Source organism: Gracilinanus agilis, chromosome 2 (assembly GCF_016433145.1).
Source record: "Gracilinanus agilis isolate LMUSP501 chromosome 2, AgileGrace, whole genome shotgun sequence".
Taxonomy (NCBI): domain Eukaryota; kingdom Metazoa; phylum Chordata; class Mammalia; order Didelphimorphia; family Didelphidae; genus Gracilinanus; species Gracilinanus agilis.
This window is the reverse complement of record NC_058131.1, coordinates 429,094,537-429,118,186: the sequence shown is the minus strand read 5'-3', so window position 1 is coordinate 429,118,186 and position 23,650 is coordinate 429,094,537. Positions and strand designations below refer to the sequence as shown.

The 23,650-nt window shown below is 36.3% G+C and overlaps 1 protein-coding gene across 1 annotated transcript in view; it reads left to right on the top strand.

Moving 5' to 3' along the window:
• Window positions 1-23,650, top strand: part of FSTL4 (follistatin like 4) — an 874,220-nt gene that overhangs the window by 39,040 nt on the left and 811,530 nt on the right. Inside the window, exon 2 of the mRNA XM_044661912.1 lies at window positions 3,539-3,572. Coding sequence (XP_044517847.1) covers window positions 3,539-3,572 — 34 coding nt within the window. The remainder of the gene's footprint in view (window positions 1-3,538; window positions 3,573-23,650) is intronic.

The following is a 23,650-nucleotide window of genomic DNA, read 5'->3' as shown; positions in this document are numbered from 1 at the left end:
ATACATAACTTTACTGATATACTCAGCAAGGATTCTAATAAAAGAAAAGACATTTTAGGGGTGATTTTTAGTAGGTTGAATTTGAAAATCCAACCCATATTTTCCCATTTCTCTACTTCTGCTCTCACTATGCTTGAAATAATGTCTTTAGACCTCACCACAATCTTCCACTTTCCAACTCATTAACATTCTTCCCATCCTTAGAGGCCCTGATAACATATGATGCAGCTTCACTTATTAGCTGTGTGAGTTTGGGAAACTCACTTGGCCTCTATTTGTCTCAGATTCTTCAAATGCTAAACAAAGATAAGCATCTACCTAAAGTTTTTTCTAGCCAAAAGTGATGTCTTTTGCCTCGGTTGTTCAATCATTTTTAGTCCTGTCTAACACTCTGTGACTCTATTAAGGATTTTCTTGGAGAAGATACTAGAATGGTCTTCCATTTCCTTCTCTAGCTCATTTTACAGATGAGGAAATTGAAGCAAACAGGGTTTGGAGGTTGGCTTTTTATTTTTTTTGCAATTGTAAGTTCCTGTATGTTAAAAATTGGTTATAAAGAGGGCTAAGTGACTTGCCCAGGGTCACACAGCTAATAAGTGTCTTGAGGCTAGATTTGAAGTCAGGTTTTAAGTCCTAATCCTGGTTGCTCTATTCACTGTATAATTTAGTTCCTCTCTCTCCTCAATTCCCTCCCTCCCTCAAAAATCTATATTTCTCCTAAGTGCTTTACTACATTATCCCTCCTGTCATCATTTCAGTCTCTTTGAATTGTATTACTATATTGTCATTTGTCTTTCATCTACTCACAACAAGCATAGGGCAGGGCAGGGCAAGAGCACTTGTATAGTGCCTATTGTACATATGCCAGACACTATACTAAACCCTTTACAAATTCTATTTCATTTGAATCTAACAAAAAAGCCAGGAGGTAGATGCTTTTATTCTCCTTGTTTAGCAGTTTAAGAATCTGAGACAAATAGAGGCCAAGTGAGTTTTCCAGACTCACACTGCCAGTAAGTAAAGCTGGATTAGAACTCAAGTCTTCCTGAATTGTACATATGTTTATAGAATAAGAAAACCAACTTTCTTTTTAAGAGGAATTTTTGTTGCCAGACAGGAACAGTCCTGTGACTGATACTAGTACAGGGATTCCCCATAAATCTCTTTCTGATCACTTCCCTACTGTCAAACAAAAAAGTGAGATCATTTAGGTCCAATGACCCCTGACCTAGGCCTCTCCCTTTGGTCAAACTGGTCCTGTAGAAGTCAATTCTGATTTGAATTACCCAAGTGTAAACACCATTGTGAACACTTTAGCCCATTACTAGATTTAAGTACAAATGTGAGAACTCATCATAACCTCCAAATCAGTACCACAATGCCACTTCTGATGCACATGTTCCCAGATAAGGCTAGGGGTCAAACACAGCAACACTCTGCCTTGTTTCAGTTCTCATAATGTAAATTACAGATATCCCTTCCACATTTTTGCAGTGGGGCATGGGATCCCCACAATTTGATAATCTTCATAAAAATTTTTGGCCTTCTCTTTGTACTAAAGAAGTCTGAATTTTTTCCTTTTTTTTATGAGAGGATTTACAGTAAATTAAATTTTACATATTCATGTATGTATATATGTATGTACATATATATGTATGTATATAGTAGAATAATGTATGATATTAAAAGATAAAATATATGTATGTACATAGTAGAATAATATATATTAAAAGATAAAAAGATATTAAAAGATATTAATGTCATATAATCCCATACATATATTTTATGCATTTTTGAGTTTCTAAATTTTTCTTGTGTCATCTGCTGGCCTTCCTGTGTCATCTGTGGCTTCTGCAAAATTCCTCAAAAGTTCCCAATTAATTCACATACTAACCTACAATATATTGAAACTATACTGAGGAAATTCATGATGTGAAAGGGATACCTGTAGTGTCCTTTGGGGCATGTAATTAGTTCCACATTTTTCATATTTTTGTGTTTTTGTTGGTAATTTTGATCTTTAAAATGGCTTCTATGTGTAGTACTGAAGTGCCGTATTAAAGTCCTAATTATAAGAGGAAAGCTACATCAATGTACCTTACAGAGGAAATATCTGTGTTAGATAAACTTCTTTCAGGTATGATTTAGTTACAGTGTTGATGGCCTTGAGTTCAATATTAATGAATCTGCAATATGGTACATCCAGAAAATGAAAAAAAAGTTGCCACATTACTTTGGAAAGTGCTAAAGTAACTGTGGTGGCCAGAATCTTGCAGACACTTATCCCTGTATTTCACATTGGTTCAGGAGTTCCTGATGCAGTGTTCCTGGAGACTTTATAGAACATAACTACTGGGAATGATGAGAAATGACAATAATTATGTTGATGTTCTAAAGGAAAGGACTGCCCAGGTGCCTTTCTAGAATATCATGTTACCCTATACAAATTGCCTGAACCATTTTATTTCTTTAATCATGGGGACTTAGGACATAGTGTTTTATTAGGAGAGAACATGCTTTTGCTCAGATAAGGTCTTTAAGGTAGGCAATGCAGTAGACTTTTCCTTAAGGTTGGACATTTTAACCACTGATTAAATCTAGACGATGGCAAGAAAAAATTTTGGGTTGTTACAGTCCCTACAATGTCTCCCATCTCTGAACCTTTACATTTATTTTTCCCACTGCTTGGAATCCACTTCCAAACATTCCCTGCCTCTTAGAATCTTTCCTCATTTCCTTCAAAACTCTACTGCAATACATTCTACATAGCCTTTCTTGAACCATCCCCCAGCTACTAGTGGCCTCTTCAATAAAATTTACTTTTATTTTTTAAAATATTTTTTATTCTCTCATTTACATGCATTCTGTTTCTTCTGACAGGCTATTATTATTGTTGGGTTTGAGTCATTTCAGTTGTATCCAACTCTTCCTGACCCCATTTGGGGTTTTCTTGGCAAAGATACTATAGTGGTTTCTTATTTCCTTCTCCAGCTCATTTTACAGATGAAGAAACCGAGGCAAATGGGGTTAAGTGACTTGCCAAGGGTCTCATCACTAGTAAATGTCTTGAGGCCAGATTTGAACTCAGAAGATGAGTCTTCCTGACTCCATGCTCAGTTTCTATCCATTGCACTACCTCACTGATAGGATGTAAAGTACCTTAAAGGCAAGAAGTGCTTCACTATTGTATTCTTATCCTCAACCCTTAGCACAGTGCCTTGAGCCATAGTAAGTATTTAATAAGTGCTCATTTATTTGTTGACAAAATTGCCTATGCTTAATAAAGTGAAAGTTTACCTTTAAAAGTTTTTTGAATCCTTTTATTTTTAAAGGAATAGCCATTTCCTGATATGTTCCCTGCCCCTCCTTACCAGGAGAATAGTCCAGCATTTATTTTTGTTATATGTTCAACAGTTCAATTTTTTTAGATGACTTGTTTAGAGCCTTAAGCTGTTCACAATATTTGCAGGGATATGGACATATGTATTATTCTTGTGGATTTCAAAACCATAAGCTCTCTTTTTTTCTTGCCTTGCAGGAATTTAGAAGCCTTGAAGTCACAAGAAGAAAAGGTAGGAAAGCAATTTTTTTTCAGCTGTTGTCATTGTGGAAGTCACTTGCTCTAGCTAAAGGAGATTTCAGATTTTCTGGTTATTTCTCATTTGAATTTCATATCTTTTTTTCTTTTTTGGAGGAAATGATGAGCTTATGGCACTGATCTCTATAATTTTATGTGAACTGGTCTCCAGGAATTTTCATTAAAAATCATATTCTCTCGTTCTCATTTCTGAGGAATGAAATAAAGTCTAAGGACTCTCCATTTTTGAGCCAATTCTAGCATTGTTGATTAGAAATATTCTTAATGAATAAACTTTTTAGCTTCCCAGATTGAAAGTGGTAAAATGATAACAGAGTTTCAACTATTTCTTGCCACAAATCTCTGGTTGCACTTTAAGATATTTCAGTTGCTAGGAAGGTTAGGAAAGCACCGTGGAAAATATTTGTCCTGAAGCTTATTGAAACTTCTAGAAGAAAGTTATTTGAACTGGAAAGAGAAAGCTAATTGTCTCTAAACTGGTTTATTTTACTTCTTAAGAAGGGATAATAATGCCCTCTTTTACCCTCCATTATTGCTTTAAGCAGGACTTATTTCTTAGGGAAAAAATCACATGAGTATTAATCCTATGCAATCTTCTGGTTATACAAGAGGATTATTATTCTTATTTATTTTTTAAAAATCCTTTTAGTCACCAAAGGCCCTCTATTGAGAGAGAGAGAGAAATAAAAAGAAAGCAAGAAACAGAGAGACAGACAGAGATAGAGACAGAGAGATAGTGATAAATAGACATGAGATAAACAGTTTTGCCATCATCATCTTAAAGTTGCTAGATCCTAAGGTGGATAAGAAATACCTTAAGCATCATGATTATTGTGTCAAATTATTTATTATTATATAAGGTATCTCAAAACTCTTAGTGCCCTAAGGCTTTTGGGACACTAGTGTGGTATTGGGGGGGGGAGGGGGGGAAGCAGTAGTTTTAGTGACCAAAGACCTGATGAGCTCAGATCCTGGCTCTGATAATCATTACTTGTCAGATCTGATACAAGTCATTTAAATTCTTGAGTTTTATTTTTCTTATACAGAGAGAAAAGGAATTGAACAACATGACCTTTAAGGTCTCTTCCATTCATCTTTAGTTCTGTATCTGTGTGTTTGTATGCATGTATGTGATAAAAAAAATTTCCCAACTCATTAGTTTGGATCCATTGCTACTTATTATGCCTCTGTCCTTGAGAGTTTGGCTAGTGGTCTTGTTGTATAGCCTTTGATTTTAATGAAAAATCATCATTATCTACCACATGGCAATTGAGATCTTTTGTGAGTACCCACCATACTCCTGTAAAATTTCTGTCCTTTTGCCTTTAGACCTCAAAGTTATTCACTTTTCTGGACCTCCTGTCATATGTCTCTTGGAATATACAACTAACTGGGTGATGTAAAAGTCCAATGGCAAAATTAAGAGAACTTCCCTACTACTGTCCTTCCTTGCCTCTCACTAAAGTTGTTTGGACTAGAGAGAACTGGTTTATTCTTTGTGATAGCTTGGCTTTCTCTGGTGTCTTTTCATCTAACTCAGTCAATCTCCAGATGACATGTCAGCTTGGATAATTTAGTTACAGAATGAGAGACACTGAAAGAAACACTCTTTGTTGGGATGACATTTTCAAAGCCCGACAAGCTCTGTGACTTAAACCTTTCTCTCTAAATCTGTGATGAAGTGCCCAAAACAGGAGGTTGAACTTAGAGACATCACTAAAACAGTATCTCCTACTGGTCTTCCATTGTGTCTTGAGACCAGAGAGATCATGAGGGAGAAAAGGAAGAGGTCACAGAATTGCCTTTCTCAGTACCACCCTATAATCATCAGGTTATTGATTTAAGAAGGGACAGGACATACTGAATTCAAGGAATTAACCAAACCATTTTTATTGACATCTATATCTGTATCTATCATACATTAAAAAAAAGTGAGCATGTCCCTAACATAGCTATCCAACCTTTTATCTTGATTCAAGGATATTCCACAGTACAGATGAGGTGTTTCCAGGACCTGACCATGTCCTTGGAAATACATTCCTCTAAGAATATTAGACTATATTTAATAACTGCAACATTCATGTAAGTTTAGATAAAAATATGTAAGAGGTAGATTTTAGGTATTTATAGATATGTATTTAAAATGTGGTCACCAGGAATCAACAATTCAGATTGATTCCATAATTAAAATAGACCCAAGTCAGGATCCAGTTTAAGGTAGTTTATTTACAATTGGGAAGGTAAAAGGTAGGTAAATAGAGAGAGGGAGAGGCTAGTCCAGGCCTGGAGAGGCCTGGATGGAGAGAGAGGGTTAAAAGACTAATTAAACTAGGTTACAAGCCACAAGACCTTAGAAATCAGAGAGGCTATAAGCCTACTTAAGGCAGAGTTTGGAAATGCCAAGGTAGGCCAGGAAGTCAGCCTAACTTACCTACGTGACAATTCAGAGTAGAAGCTGCCTGAGGTCTCAGCCAAGCACCTTCAGCACCAAGTCCAAAGGCAGAACTTTTTTTACCAGGTTGTAACCCACATATTTAAAGAGATAGTGTCTCTCCTCCAATGGCAGCCTCTACACTGATTTGGACTGCCCAAAGGGCAGTCCCTTGTTCTTGATTTGATGCTTATTGTCACATATGATTAACTTATCTCCCCTCCCCTTTCGAGGGAGGTGGGGATGATATAATCTAGATGCCTAGGGTAAGTAGATTTTTGACTATGAATGGGCTAGAGTTAATTCCATTTACACAAATGCAAACCTCTCAAATCAGTACAATTTATTTGTTGCCTCATGGTTACATTTTTATAGACTTACTGCTTATTTTGGCTATTTCTAATGATATGTCTCTTCTCTCTGTTCCCCAGGGAAGAGGTCGAATCTGACTAACTTGAGTTGATTCTACATTTTCCATTGTGTTCCTAGATATTTTTGATATGCCATTGGAACAAAGTTCAGTGGTAGACCAGTAGGCTACAAGTAACTGAGACCTATTCTTGGGGGCATATTTCTTGTGGCATGGTTCTGTGACTGGGAGACTGCTGTCCAAAGGGCTCCACATAAACAAGGGGAAGGAAGAAAATATTTAGGACAAAGGAGATTGATAGCTGCTGTTGTTGGTCTCATATCATTGAGTGTACATTTCTTTAATTTGTGTCTTGTACACTGAGTATGAAAGACAGTATTTCACAGTGCATTGAGAGCTAAGCCAGCAATGAGAAATACCTGGGTTCAAGATTAATTGCCATCAAATACTACAACCTTGAGTAGTCACTTTATCCTGTCAGTGTTCAAAGCAACTCTCAAAGACAATAAGTTGCAGAAAAGTTGCTGACCTGCCTTTGTAGAGGGAGTTCCTTTATCTAGGAGTTTCCTATATTAATAAAACTACAGCTTCTGTCATTGTTTGTGTTGAATGTAAATTTAATGTCTTCTGAATTGCTAATTTTTGAAAGAGAAATCTGCCTTGAGTGACAGAGATTAGGGGTTGTGCTTTGAGAAAGAACCCCTAGCTCAGAGACACCCAAGAGGCATGAAGAAGGGATGAAGGGCACCTTCCTGCCTTTTCCACCAAAACTTTGAAGAATGCAATTTTTTTAACTCTGTGTGCTTTAAGAAAAATTATATGCTGGGAGATCCTTACCTTCCACCTTAGAATCAACACTATGTATTGGTTTTGTGGCAGAAGAGTGGTAAAGGCTAAGCAATGGGGGTTAAGTGACTTACCCAGAGTCACACAACTAAGAAATGTCTGAGATCAGATTTGAACCTAGGACCTCCTCTAGGCCTGACTCTCAACCACTGAGCTGAACAGCTGCCCCCTAGAATGTGGTTTTGCAAAGGAAAATTCAAAGCACCCTGGCTATTATTTCCCTTACTTAGAAATCATCTTGCTTTTATGGCTGACCACCCTTCAGCACAAATTTTCAGCAAATGTGACCTGATATTCTATAACATTTTCCCCTATCTAGTCATAGATCACGTCATTCCTTTATTATGTGTTTGTGGAATACACATGGGAACAGACAAACCATTTCCTTTAATATCACTAAGTCACACTACAGGCATTCTTAAGAAAGTGTAGGGAAGTCTAGGAATTCAAGGCCTTGGGCGGTAGGCTGTGAATCTTCTCAAGATCACACACAGTGTATGCAAAGAGGAGGAAAAAAAAAAGTGGAAGGAAGGAAGTGTGAATATCATCAAATGAAAGTTAGTCATTGCAGTCTAGCAGCAAATGCCTTAGGTTGGAGGCAAACTTTATGCTTCAGCTTTCCTTCCTCTAGGTTCTGGGATTTAGGGAGAAAGCATGGCACAGTAGAAAGTTCAGTGGCCTCTGGAGTCAGAGAACTTAGGTTCTAATTCTGTCTCCATCACTTACTGTCAGTGTGACTTCGGGTAAATCATTTGACCTCTCTGGACCTCTGATTCCTCACCTGTAAAAAGAGAAGATTTAACCAGATGACCCATTTTAGGCCTTTAATCCTATTGCCTTCAAGACCTTAAAGGGACAAGGAAGGTAGAACTGAATATATTTGACTTCTGATCCATTTCCTCTTTTAGCCTCCTTCAAATGTTACCCACAAACTTTGGAGACACTATTAGGTCCTTCTCTGACTTTCTAGAAAGTCCTTGGTCAGCTACAGAATTTCAACTTTTTTTTTTTTTTTACTTCTGACATTCATAGGATGACAGAACTAGTTCTAGGTCAGGTGAAGGACATTCTCACGTCAATCATTCAAATATGCTTCGTGATGTTATGTGACCATAAGTGAGAGATTTTAGTGGTAAACCAAAGATTGGCAATAAGTCTCTGTGCAAATCTAGTTGTACTAGGCTATTTAATCCATTAGCAAGTTGACATGCTATATCAATTAACAAACACTATTAAGTAGCTCCTATGTGTCAGGCAGAGCCCTATGTACTAGGGACACAAAGACAGCAACAAAATAACCTCTTCTCCCAAGAAGCTTGTATTTCATACAGAGTCCTCCTGTTCCTGTTTGCTGGTTTTCTTTCAGTTCAGTTCCTGACTTGTCAATGAGAAACTGTTGTTCCAAGATTTGCTGCTTTAAATAACTGTGGTTAACCTGGGGTATCAGAGCTTCATTAGCACTGACAGGATCAGAGCAGCAAGAGGAGTTGAAATATGTGCCTTCAAGGGGCTTGACTTATTGCTGTAGGAACAAGAGTTTTCTCTGAGATGATAGTTGCAAGGTTCATTAAACCTTTAATTGATGGAAGTTGTTTAGCAACTCTGCTTTCTTCATCTCATCTAAAAGGCTTCTTGGAAAACTAATGCTACCTACTAGACCTGTCTGCTAGAAGAATATTATCTCCTAACACTGTTCAGGGACTCCGTTTCTTTTTTAGCTTTGGAAGGTTTTCTAGGGTCTGGTAAGTTAATAAGAAATGTGAGAAATGGTTAAGTAGGATGAGAAGACTAGGAAATAGAAACTGCATTTAAGAACCCTTTGTAATTTGTTTCAAGTCTCCTTTCCATAATGAATTCTCATTATTTCCCCATATATGCTAGACACACTTTAGGTAAGGGTGATGAAAATTTTGATATGAATCAAAGACATCCCATCAAGCTCTATGCTCTCTCTGTCTCTGTCTCTGTCTCTCTCTCTCTCTCTCTCTCTCTCTCTGTGTGTGTGTGTGTGTGTGTCTCTTTCTCTCTCTCCTTTATTTTCTGTCTTTGAAAATTAATACTACATATCAGTTCCTAAGCAGAAAAGTGGTAAGAGCTAGGCTACTGGGATTCTATGACTTGTCCGGGGTCACAGGAAGTATCTAAGGCTAGATATGAACTCTAGACTTTTTGTTTCCAGGTCTGAATTTCTAACCACTGAACCATCTAGCTGCCCTTCTAAGTACTCTTTTTTTTCCCAGTGCATGATCCAGCTTCTTCTTTTCTGCCTTTTCCTGGTCTATTCCAAACCTGGAATGCTGTCTCTCCTCATCCATGCCTCTTGGAGTTTCTAGTTTCCCTCAAGACTCAATTCAAATCTTATTTTCCTACCTAGAACCTTTCCTGAGATCAATTCCAAATTACTTTACACTGTCAGTTCCTTGAGTGCTAGGATTACCTTATTTTTGTCTTTGTATCCTATATTACTAATTATTTATCAAAGTTCAATGAGAAGCTGAATAATTACTTCCTCTCACAATCATCTGGAATCTCACCCTATAAGGTTCTGTATCTAAACCTCTAATACCATCCCTCCTCCATCCCTTACCTCTCTCCAGATGCGATGAATAGTTGTGTTCTTTCTAATGCCTATTATTTTCATACCTTTTTCATCTAGCCCTAAAATTGACTCTCCACCTTTTCTAGCAATTAGACCAAAGGTGGGAGCCAAGGTGAACCCTTCCTTGTCTTACAATGCCAGAAGTGAGAGGCCAATAGTGATTGTAATTGCCAGAATCTATCTGCCTGAAACCAATACTTTCCTCTGATTTCCATCCCCCTCAATTACAGCTGCAGGGAGCCCTCCAGACAGCTGAGAAAGTGGTTACTTCAATTTTAGTTCTTGTCATCTGCCTCTCAGGAACAAGGGGTTATCTCTGAGCTATCCTGGCTGGTTTGGATTGCTCTGTGATTAGAGCCTGCGAGTGCGTGGGCAGGTACCAATGCCAGGTTGCATGACCCAGCATCTCAGGAATCTGCTCAATGTGCTTTTACAGGTAGGTACAGCCTCTGTCTTATGGTGATGCAGGTCACAGCTCAGGGAGGGATGCTCTCTCTGGAAAAGGAGAGAGGCTCAGAGTGACAGATTGGTGCAGTCAGGGTAGTTATAAGGTTTGTTCAGAGGTGTGTAAGTGCTAAACCAACCTGGCATAGCAATTCATGGGAACGTGGGACACGCACTCAAACCTTCCTTTCTGAAAGCACTTGGAATTAGTCTCTAATTGGCAGCTGTCTCTAATAGCCCTTTTATTGTTCTCCGCATCTGGATGAGCTGAAGCCATTAAGAATCCCATTCTGTTTACCATTAATTTTGATTTTGTTTAGCAGATGTTTCCTGGATCTCACAGTTGCTTACCTAATCTATCTTGGTATAATGTGAAGTGGCTAACTATCTTCCATGAAATAGATTAATAAACTCCCTAATTCTTCATGGGTAACATCTTTTACTGCTGCAAATATATGGTATTTAAAGAGGGAGGTTGTAAAATGTCCAGATTTGATGGTGCCTGGAGCGATCGAAGGTCCTTTTTCAAATCAAGGTTACCATCTGGGAAAATAGACTGCACCTCATTTCCATTCTCACTCATCCTCACTGGAACAATGCAGATACCCACTGTGGTCTCTACACTGGAGCAAGATGTGGCTGACTTCTTTCCCTCCACTTTGATTTCCCCCAACTCCTAAATTAACTTTAAAAATTTTTTACCCTAATTTCCCAGATGACTGCCACAAGCTCTGGAAGTGAAGTTGTGTTCAGAACCAATTATTACAGAATGAATCAACTAATCATGAAACCCTAAAATGCCAAAGAAAGAGGTCCTAGCAATCATCCAGCCCAATCACTTTATTTTACAGTTTGGGAAACAACATTGTTTAGTGCAATAGCACTAGATTTACAATAAAAATTGAACTGCATTTATTGCAATGAGATCCTAAGGGTCTGAGGTCTAGTTCTGTCACTTACTAGCTGTGTGATCTTGGGAAAGTCATCTATCTGATCCTCAGTCTTTTCATCTGTAAAGTAGGCATAATAGTGCTTACATCATCCACCATATAAGGCTTCCTATAATGAATATTGAATATAATGAATAATTAAGATTACAATTTGTAAAGTGATGTATGTGTATTCATGTACATATACATGTCAAAACAGAATTGTTAATTAGGATTTTGTTTTTTACTAAATTAAAGCTCAGAAAAGTTATATTGCTTCCTTTTGCCCAAGGTTACTCAGTTGATGTGTCAAAGCTGGGAATAAATCTTAGGTCACCAGACTTTTAGCTTTATTATTCTAAGTCTAGATAATTTGATTAGAGAATGACTTTGTAGGTTCTTTTGACAAGTAATACTAGCTGCCCTTATCAAACAGTTTTGATGGGCCAATTTTTAGTTAATATTGGTAATGATTCTTTTCCATTGTTAAGGCATAGAAAATTGTTTGATTAATGCATTGTGCATATGTAGGTATAGGTTTTTTAAAACCCTTTTTATCCCCCAATCAATAAATGGGCAAGGGACGTGAATAGGCAATTTTCAGATAAAGAAATAAAAACTATCAATAAGCACATAAAAAAGTGCTCTAAATCTCTAATAATTAGAGAAATACAAATCAAAACAACTCTGAGGTATTACCTTACACCTAGAAGATTGGCTAAAATGACAGCAGGGGGGAGTAATGGATGTTGGAGGGGATGTGGCAAAACTGGGACATTAATGCATTGCTAGTGGAGTTGTGAATTGATCCAAGCACTCTGGATGGCAATTTGGAACTATGTTCAAAGGGCTTTAAAAGACTATCTGCCTTTTGATCCAGTCATAGCACTGCATGGTTTATACCCCCAAAGAGATAATAAGGAAAAAGACTTGTACAAAAATATTTATAGCCACGCTCTTTGTGGTGGCAAAAAATTGGAAAATGAGAGAATGTCCTTCTATTGGGGAATGGCTGAACAAATTGTGGTATCTGTTTGTGATGGAATACTATTTTGCTCAAAGGAATAAAGAACTGGAGGAATTCCATGTGAACTGGAATGACCTCCAGGAATTGATGCAGAGTGAAAGGAGCAGATCCAGGAGAACATTGTACACAGAGACCAATACACTGTGGTACAATCTAACATAATGGACTTCTTTACTAGCAGTAATGCAAGAATCCAGAGCAAGGCTGAGGGACTTATGAGACAGAAAATAGCCACATTCAGAGGAAGAACTGTGGGAGGAGAAACACAGAAGAAAAACAACTGCTTGAACACATGGGCTGTTGGGGATATTATTGGGGATGTAGACACTAAATGATAACTCTAGTTCAACTATCAATAATATGGAATTAGGTCTTAATCAATGATACATGTAAAACCCAGTGGAATTGTGCGTTGGCTAAGGGGGGTTAGGGAGGCTTGGGGGAGAGGGAAAGAACATGAAACATGTAACTATTGAAAAATATTCAAAATAAAAATAAAAATAAATTTAAAAAAACTTTTAAATCCTTATTTTCTGCCTTAGAATCATTTGGATCTAAAGCAGAAGAGCAGTAAGGACTTGACAACTGGGGATAAGTAACTTGCCCAGAGAGTCACACAGCCAGGAAGTGTCTCAGGTCAGATTTAAAACCAGGTTCTCTTGACTCCAGACCTTGCACTCTTCCACTGTGTTACCTAGATGCCTCTGTGTATAGTTTTTGAAAGAAGGAATAGAAAGAAGTTAAAAGATAGTTCTATTGTACTTCTCTCCTGTTTGGACCATTTTTGAACTATTGCACAATATTCTGGGTGTCACTTATTAGGAAGGATAATGACAAGTGAGAGCTTATCTAGAGGAGGTTGGTCTGGAACATTAGGAGAATCAATATCATACCCATACTAGCACTAATTAAAATAACTTGCAAACAGATTTCCTAGAGAAGAGACAAAATGGTTTAAAAATGAAACTCAAATCTAGGGTGGCTGTGTAAAGAAACAGGCATGCAATGCAGCTTCCTCCAGGGGGTATAAATTGGTACCGTCTTTTTGGAAAAAAGTATTGAGTTATATGATAAGCTTTATAAAGTTGCTTGTGTCCTTTAACATTTTTACTTCATTATTGGAACCATATCCTAAGGATGTTATTGAAAGGGGAATAATATGGTTGTAATTTTAGCATAATTATTTACAATAGCAAAAATTTAGAAACAGTCCCAATATCCAATGACTAAGAAATGGCTAAACAAATTGTGGCATTAATATGATAAAATATTTTGAGCCATAATAAGTGATAAATATGAGAAACATAAAGAAATTTAGAAGGACTTATGAAGTGAAAAAAGCAGTAACAAGAATAATGTACATATAATTTCCAACTAAGGCAATAAAAAGAACAAATTTGGGAAAATTCACAGAAAATAAAAGGACAAATGTGACATTAAAGTTTATATTTTTTTTCTTATAATGTGAATGAGAATTTTATTTTTAGGCAATATTTCTTCTTTTTGTGTACTTGAAGGTTATGAGTTAGAATAATCAAGTTTTAGAATAGTTAGAATAATCAAAACTTTTTTGTAGATTATTTCTACCCAATACTTGATAGGTGCTCAAGTGACCAATTCATAGTTTACACCTCTCCTTCTTCAGGCTGGTTTATTTATTCATTTATATGTTTTTGCTTGAAGATTGCTCTAATGGAGAATAAATCACTATATATCACAGATGTAGAAATGAAATGATGTCAGAGGTCATTTTATCTAATCCCATCAATTTACAGATGATCAAATGGAGGTCTAAGTTAGTTTGCTAATCTTACCCAAAATTAACTGACTTATCCAAAGTTAAATATATACTATGCATCAGAGGTGGGTTTTATATCCAGAAGAAAAATTTATCTAGATTACTAGTTTGTGAGTTTAAGGAAAGGAACTCTGAAACCACACATTAAAACATAAGGCTTGACTGGTTTAATGGAAAAAAGTAAAAGATATACAAGTTTTTGAGCCATGTGATTTCCATTGGGCCCTTAGATGACAAACTATAGGGCTTGTCAAATGGGGCTTGTCTAGCCTGGAAAGCTTTGGTACAAGTGAGGTGAAGGCCAGATTGTAGGTGTCCCAGTTCTCTTTTGTTGCACACACACAGATCATTTGTTTCAGGGGTGTTTTGTTAATTTCCAAGGAACCCTCATTGTAAATTATGCATTCCTTGTCCTTACTCTACATTAAGCCAATGTTATATGATTGTAGATCAAGAAGCATTTATGGACATTAAATCATAGCATCACAGATCTTAGATACAGCTCTCATAGAGGACTTGGAAACCCATGCCTGACACAGATGAAGCAAATTCCTAAAGATGGCATAGATAGTGAGTAGAACTAGAATTTAAGCTCAGGTCCTGAAACACCATGTTCAGACATCTTTTCCCACTACACCATGTTGCCTCCCTCTAGCATGTTCAGAAGAAGAATAGGATTTTTCTAATCTACATTTTTGGGCAAATAGTCACATGGGTGAATCAGTAGCAGATGAAGGTTGTTATAAGGAAATTAAATCATTGTAGATAAGAATCTATTCTATATCATCGTCATAAAGAGTTGCTTAGGGCTCAGAGAGATTTGTGACTGGTTGAGTATCACTGAATCAATATATGTAAGAGATAAGTTTTCCCATCTCTAAGAATGGCCCTTTGTTCTCTATTCCTATATTTCCTCTCTAATTCTAGTCTTGAATTGAGGACATATGCATCTGCTTATGCAATTTGACCAGGTGCTACTAGGCAATAAAATTAAGGTTTGGGGGAAAGGACAAATAAAGCTTTAGTGATTACTTATTCACAAGGTATTCTACCCCTTGACAGTTGTATGAGAAACCTTATGCTTTTCATAGACCCTTAAATTTTAAATCTTCATTATCATTAATAGCTTTGAAATCCCTATTCTATACTTTGATACTCCTGCCACTGATACAAATATTAGAAATGCATTATGTTTTATAATGTGTATATCTTTTATAAATCCTACATAGAGAATGTCCTCAACTACTCATGGTGGTGAGTTGCTTCCCCTCTGAGACTTTTAATATTTCATAGATACTAGTTTAATACCTGGCCCATTGACTTGCTATTGCTCATTCTTGCTCTCTCTCTCTGATCTGTTTTTCTGATACATCCTTGATTCTGTACTGTCACTTCTCTGGTGGTGATAATAAAGGTTCCTTTTGTGTATGGGTTGGACTCCATGGCTACTGAGATCCATTTCTGACTCTTAAATTCCAAGATAGGTCTTTGTCATCTCCCACATATGTTATTATTAGTAATAATTGGGAGCCTATTTAACACTGCATGGATTGTTCCTTTGAACTTTGGGTAAAATTTTGATTCCTTTTAGATTATGTTGCATCTCAGACACATATCATAACAAGAAGAATATTTATGCTAAAGAGAATTTTCTTTTAGTATCATAGATCAGGTTGGGGACTTAAAAGTGATGTTCAACCACCAATAAATTTGGAAGCATCAATTGCTTTGACTTTTTTGTGTTTTGTTTGTTTTTGTTTGATTGTAAAGCACATTAATATGTGTTAGGTGCTGTGCTAGGTGACGGAGAAAAACATTAAAGTGAGATTGCCCCTGACCTCAGGAAGCCTATATTTTAGAATATATGATGTATCCTGATATTCTCTTCACAAAAGAGATGAGGTTTATGGCTTGCATTCTGTACCATTGGAAGGACAACCAATATTGATGAGAACAAAGATCCATTAAAGTGTTTATTATTCTGTGATGGATCCTACCTCCCTTTCTGGTCAAGTGAAAAACCCTTACCTTTCATCTTAAAATTGTGTATTGGTTCCAGTGCAAAAGAGTGGTAAGGGCTAGGCAATGGGCGTTAAGGAACTTGCCCAGCTCACACAGATAAGAAGTGTCTGAGGCAAAATTTGAATCCAGGACCTCTCATATCTCAGCCTGACTCTCAATCCACTGAGCTACCCCTAGACTTATTATTTTGTATTTTTTTGCAAAGTGTTTATTATCTAGCTCTGAAATGATATGATTCTATTTAATTTCATCATCACTACAACTTGATGAGGAAGAATAGGCTAATATTAGTTTGCTTACTTTCCTTTTTAGGATCTCTGTTTTCTCATCTAAAAATGAAGTGGTTGAACTAAATGCTACTGTTGTTTCAAAGTAGAAATATCTTATGATTAACCTCATTTTAAAAATTAAGAAACTAAAATCCCCAGAGGATGACTCAACCATCACAGGATCTTATAGCCAATGGCAAATTTAGGATTCCAACCCAAGTCTCTTGGCTATTAGACTTTCACACTTTTGCTATACATAAAGTATGCTGAACATTATTGTAATATCCTTTTACAGATTCTCAAAGTTTTTCAGGACTTTAAAGTAGCTCAATAGTATTATTAAGATGAGTTTTTTTATTTTGAAAACTTTTTAAAATTAATTAATTTAGAGCATTTTTCCATGATTATAGGATTCATGTTCTATCACTCCCCTACTCCCACCCCCTCCCATAGTTAATGCACAATTTCACTGGGTTTTGCATATGTCATTGATCAAGACCTATTTCCATATTATTGATATTTTTGCTAGGGTGCTCATTTTGAGTCAATATCCCTAATTATATCACCATCCTCCCATGTTATCAGGTAGTTGTTTTTCTTCTATATTTCTACTCCCACAGTTCATCCTCTGAATGTGGATAGCTTTCTTTCTCATAGATCCCTCATAGTTGTCCAGAATCATAGCATCGTTGCTAGTTGAGAAGTCCATTACATTCGATTTTACCACAGTGTATCTGTCTCTGTGAATAATGTTCTCCTGGTTCTGCTCTGTTCACTCTGCATCAATTCCTGGAGGTCATTCCAGTTCACATGGAATTCCTCCAGTTCATTATTCTTTTGAGTACAATAGTTTTCCATCACCAACAGATACTACAATTTGTTCAGCCATTCCCCAATTGAAGGGCATACCCTCATCTTCCAGTTTTTTTGCCACCACAAAGAGCATGGCTATAAATATTTTTAAACAAGTCTTTTTTCCTTATTATCTCTTTGGAGTATAAACCCGGCAGGGGTATGGTTGGATCAAAGGGAAGGCAGTCTTTTAGCACTCTTTGGGCATAGTTGAAATTGCCATCCAGAATGGTTGGATCAGTTCACAATTCCACCAGCAATGCATTAATGTCCCAATTTTGCCACATCCCCTCCAACATTCATTACTTTCCTTTGCTGTCATTTTAGCCAATCTACTAGGTGTGAGGTGGTATCTCATAGTTATTTTGATTTGCATTTCTCTGATTATTAGAGATTTAGAGCACTTTTTTTATGTGCTTATTGATAGTTTTGATTTCTTTATCTGAAAATTGCTTATTCATGTCCCTTGCCCATTTATCAATTGGGAATGGTTTGATTTTTTTGTACAACTGATTTTGTTCCTGGTATATTAGAGCAATTAGACCTTTGTGAAAGGTTTTTGTTATAAAGATTTTTCCCCAATTTGTTGCTTCCCTTCTAATTTTGGTTGGATTGGTTTTGCTTACACAAAACCTTTTAATTTAATGTAATCAAAATTATTCATTGTACATTTTGTAATTTTTTCTAACTCTTGCTTAGTCTTAACATCTTTCTTTTCCCAAAGATCTGACAAACATACTACTCTGTGTTCACCTAATATGTTTATAGTTTCCTTCTTTATGTTCAAGTCATTCACCCATTCTTAGTTTGTTTTGGTGTACAGTGTGAGATTTTGAGCTAAATCTAAACTCTCCCATATTGTTTTCTAATTTTCCCAGCAGTTTTTGTCAAATAGTGGGTTTTTGTCCCCAAAACTGGTCTCTTTGGGTTTATCATAGACTGTTTTGTTGAGGCCACTTACCCCAAGTCTATTCCACAGATCCTCCCTTCTGCCTATTAGCCAGTTCCTTATTGTTTTTATGACCACTGCTTTATAGTACTATTTAAGATCTGGTACTGCTAGGCCACCTTCCTTCACATTTCTTTTCATTATTTCCCTTGATATTTTGATCTTTTGTTCTTCCAAATGAACTTTGATATAATTTTTTTCTAATTCAGTAAAAATGTTTTTTGGTACTTTGATAAGTATGCCACTAAATAAATATATTAATTTGGGTAGGATCGTCATTTTTATTATGTTAGCTTGTCCTACCCGTGAGGAATTAATGTTTTAAATTTGTTTAGATCTAGTTTTATTTGTGTGGAAAGTGTTTTACAGTTGTGTTTGTATAATTCCTATCTATGTCTTGGCAGATAGATTCCTAAGTATTTTATTTTGTCTAGGGTGATTTTAAATGGCATTTCTCTTTCTAACTTACTGCTGTGATGTGATAGAAATATATAGAAATGCTGATGATTTATGCGCATTTATTTTGTATCTTGCAACTTTGCGAAATCTGTTGATTATTTCCACTAGCTTTTTATTTGATTCTCTGGGATTCCTTAAGTATAACATCATATCATCTGCAAAGAGTGATAAATTGGTCTCCTTACTGCCTATTTCAGTACCTTCAATTTCTTGTTCTTCTCTAATTGTTACAGATAGTGTTTCTAGTACAATGTTAAATAATAGAGGTGATAATGAGCAACCTTGTTTCACTCCTGATCTTATTTGGAAGGGTTCTAATTTATCCCCATTGCATATGATACTTGTTGATGGTTTTAGAAATATACCATTTATTATTTTTAGGAAAGGCCCTTCTATTCCTTTGCTTTCTAGTGTTTTCAAAAGGAATGGGTGTTGTATTTTATCAAAGGTTTTTTCTGTACCTATTGAGATAATCATGTGATTTTTGTTGGTTTACTTTTTGATATGGTCAATTATATGAATGGTTTTCATAATATTGAACCATCCTTGCATTCCTGGTATAAATCTCACATGATCATAATGAATAACCCTTGTAATCACTTGCTGGAGTCTTTTTGTTAGTATGTTATTTAAGGTTTTTGCATCTTTGTTCATTAAGGAGATTGGTCTGTAGTTTTCTTTGTTTTTTTGTCTGCCTGGCTTTGGAATCAGTACCATATTAGTGACATAAAAGGAGTTTGGTAGAACTCCTTCTTTGCTTATTATGTCAAATAATTTGTATAGTATTAGGATTAGTTGTTCTTTTAATGTTTGATAGAATTCACTTGTGAATCCATCAGGCCCTGGTGATTTTTTCTTAGGGAGTTCTTTGATGACTTGTTCAATTTCTTTTTCTGATATGGGATTATTTAAATATTCTATTTCTTTTTCTGTTAATCTAGGTAATTTATATTTTTGTACATATTCACCAATATCTCCTAGATTGCTGTATTTATTGCCATATAATTGAGCAAAAGAGTTTTTAATGATTGCCTTAATTTCCTCTTCATTAGCGATGCAGTCACCCTTTTCATCTTTGATACTGTTAATTTGGTTTTCTTCTTTCTTTTTTTTATTAGATTGACCAGCACTTTGTCTATTTTATTTCTTTTTTGAAAGTACCAGCTTGTAGTCTTATTTATTAATTCAATAGTTATTTTACTTTTGATTTTATTAATTTCCTCTTGAATTTTTTTTAAAACCCTTGCCTTCCATCTTGGAGTCAATAATACTGTGTATTGGCTCCAAGGCAGAAGAGTGGTAAAGGCTAGGCAATGCGGGTCAAGTGACTTGCCCTGGGTCACACAGCTGGGAAGTGTCTGAGGCCAGATTTGAACCTAGGACCACCTGTCTCTAGGCATGGCTCTCAATCCACTGAGCTACCCAGCTGCCCTCTCTCCTTTAATTTTTATGATTTCTAATTTAGTTTTCATCAGGAGATTTTTAATTTGTTCACTTTCTATTTTTTTAATTTGCATGTCCAATTCTTTGACGCCTGCCCTCCCTAATTTGTTAATATATGCACTCAAGGATATAAATTTCCCCCTAAATACTGCTTTAGCTGCAGCCCACAGATTTTGGAAGGATGTCTCATCATTGTTATTCTCCTCAATGAAATTATTAATTGTTTCTATGATTTGTTCTTTAACTGATTTTGGAGAATCAGATTATTTAATTTCTAATTATTTTTTATTTGCCTGTCCATGTGCCCTTACTAATTACTATTTTTATTGCATTATGATCTGAAAAGGTTGCATGTATTAATTCTGCTCTTTTGCATTTGTTTGCCATGTTTCTATGCCCTAGTACATGGTCAATCTTTGAGAATATACCATGTGCATCTGAAAAGAAGGTGTATTCCTTTTTGTCCCTATTTATTTTCCTTCACATATATATTAACTCTAATTTTTCTAGGATTTCATTCACTTCTCTTATCTCTTTCTTATTTTTTTTTTTGTTTGATTTATCTAGATCTGATAGTGGGAGGTTCAAGTCTCCCACTAGAATAGTTTTGCTGTCTATTTCCTCCTTGAGCTCTGCCAATTTCTTTTTTAGAAATTTGGATGCTATACCATTTGGTGCATACATGTTGAGTACTGTTATTTCCTCATTGTCTATACTGCCTTTTATCAGGATGTAGTTACCTTCCCTGTCTCTTTTAATCAGATCTATTTTTACTGTGGCTTTGACAGATATCATGATTGTGACTCCTCCCTTCTTTTTCTCAGTTGATGCCAAATAGATTTTGCTCCAGCCTTTAACTTTACTCTGTTGGTTTCTACCTCCTTCATGTGTGTTTCTTGTAGATAACATATGGTAGGATTTTGGTTTCTAATCCATTCTGCTATTTGCTTCCATTTTATGGGTGAGTTCTTCCCATTCACATACAGAGTTATTATTACCAGCTGTATATTCCTCAACATTTTAATTTCTCTCCTTGTCCTGCCCTTCCTTCTTTCACTATTTCCTTTTATACTAGTGTTTTGTTTATAATAAGTCCCCCTAATCCCCTCCCTTATTTTACTTACTTCCCTTTCTCCTCCTCCCTTCTTATTCCCCCCCCCCCTTATTTTTCTTTATGGTCTTTTTTAGTTACTCTCCACACTCCCTCCCTTGTATTGCTTCCCTCCCCACCAGTCCATTCGTTACCCTTCTACTTTTCTATAGGGCACAAATCAATTCACTGCCTCAATAGGACTGATTGTTCTTCCCCAGTTGGTAGTAAAAGTTAAAAACATGTTTTCTGCTACTTTCAAGACTTCTTATCTGCAGTATTGATAAGATTAAGGCAGGTTGGATTTGATCTGAAGAGCTTGATGTGCCCTGATGCCAAAACCTCCAGAAAGGGGCAGGGAGGCAGGGCAAGATGGATTGTTTGGCCACCCTCTCTGAGCTTCTCCTCCAGCTGCCTCCCTGCCATCTGTGATCAAAGCCTTGAATCTAGCACAGCTGTGCCAGCAAGGCATTCCCTCTGGACTAGTGCTATTGCCTGCTCAGATATTCCAGGATCTGCTGGAAATTCAGTACATTAGGTGGGGGAGGGGACATGGGATCTTCCTTTTTCCTTTCCCCTCAAACCTGAAAGTTCAGGAATTCAGGCTTTTTTTTTCATGTTCCTTTTACGTTGGGTTTACCAGGAGGATCCCCCAGCTCTGTTCTGTTGTCGGATTTTTTTCTTTCTCCTTGAAGCCCTTTGTCCTTGATTGGTGTTAAAGGGTTTACAGAGGTACAGAGGCTTGCTTCTTCTAATCAGCCATCTTCCTAGAATTCTTCTAAATTCTTGATGAGTTTTTTTAGCATGGCCCACGTTCCTAATTGTATCTGACTCTCATTTCTCCATTTTCTCATACTACCTTGTAACATCACTTCTATAGATCTACTGCTTTAATTTTATATTTCTTTTTCACATTGATACTTTGCCTATACAGCTAGACTGAGGCCTTTCTAAAGGTAGAAACTTCTATTCTTTTTCTTGTTTCTGCAGAAGTGGGTATCCAGAAGCCCCCAACTTATCTATTAGTTATGCTTTAGGCTTTTGCTTTTGTAGCAAATTTCCTATCTGTTTACTTGATATTATAAATGTGATCCCAAGGCTTTTGAAGTTTGTGAGTATTATTAGGATTGTAGTTAACTGGAATTTCCAGAATATTTTAGATGCTATTTCTTTTTTCCTTTTACTATACTGTGTTTTACTGCAAAAGCATATCTTATCTAATGACCATTGTCACTGATGTTCCTATAAAATGGACTTGCACATTTCCCCTGCTAAACTTTTCTTTAAAGGCAAGAACAAACCATATCAAAGACCTAGAAATTTGCGATAAAATGTTTTTAAACTTGAGCCCATGTACAATACCAGGGGAAAAATTTCTTCTTAGATTGTAAGTTCCTTGAGAACAGAATGTCTCATATTTTATTTCCCTAAGAATTCCTCTCAGGTAGTAAGTGCTGGCAAATACCAGGTGTCCAATATGTTCTTGATTGATTATAAACTGGAACTGGATACAGTATTTATAATTTGGCTTGTGTTTAAAAAACCACCAAGATATCATTGTACACAGTAAATTCTGAGAAAGCTTAGCTTCTGTTTCTAGGGGGAGAAATGGAAGAATGAGAATAAAAGTCATCATGATCTAGGTGCCAAGTGCAAATACAACTGGAAAACCTAAAGAACTCAGTCAGGATCCTAAGAAAAATTTCTTAGACTAGATAAGGTCTGCCAAACTAATGCTGCCTGTTTTTATATAGCCTTAGGAGCTAAGAATCATTTCTATTTTTTTTAAATCAAGTTTATTTTTTAAAAAAAATTTAAAAACTATTCTTGGTGGCTACATTCTAGACTAGGGTATAGTATTTAGAGCAGGAAAGAAGCCTTTAAAATTCCTAGAGGAAGTTAAGATTACAATGCATTGCCCTTGCCACTGTTATTTTTGTTGTTGAAGACAGAAGATATTTGCCCCTGAAGCACACAATAGATTCTCTCCTTCTTAGGCAGAATCTCTGTCTTCTAGCCTCCTTAAGCTGTTTGCACTGTGCTCTATTCTCTTGGCCTTGGCAAACTTCTGAGGTTAATTATCTAGGTTATGAAAACCATTTGTTTCTGTCTCTGCTTTGATCAATTGCCTTTTACCAACTTTTCTTTATTAAGGGATGAAGTGAAGAATCTGGCTGATTTTCATTGGCCATTATTTTCTAATCCTCTTTCTGACCTTAAAACAAGTTTATCTTTCAAAGATTCAAGAGGGATAGAAAACCTCAAACAGTCTCATCTATACCTTTCTGTTATCTTCCATGCCAGTTTCTCGATTGAACCTTTGGTCCAGCTGTTCGCTCTAAGCAGAAGCTAAAATGCCAGCTGGGAGTACCAGGTTGACGAGTAACCAGTGCTTGATGCTTAATCAGTCTATCCTATATACCCTGCCACCTTTCCTAGTGTGAGTAGGGAAACAAAGCACTTGGGACTTTTGAATGGTGACCCTTGGCAAATGTGTTTCTCTCTTGGAATATTACTTTCCTCC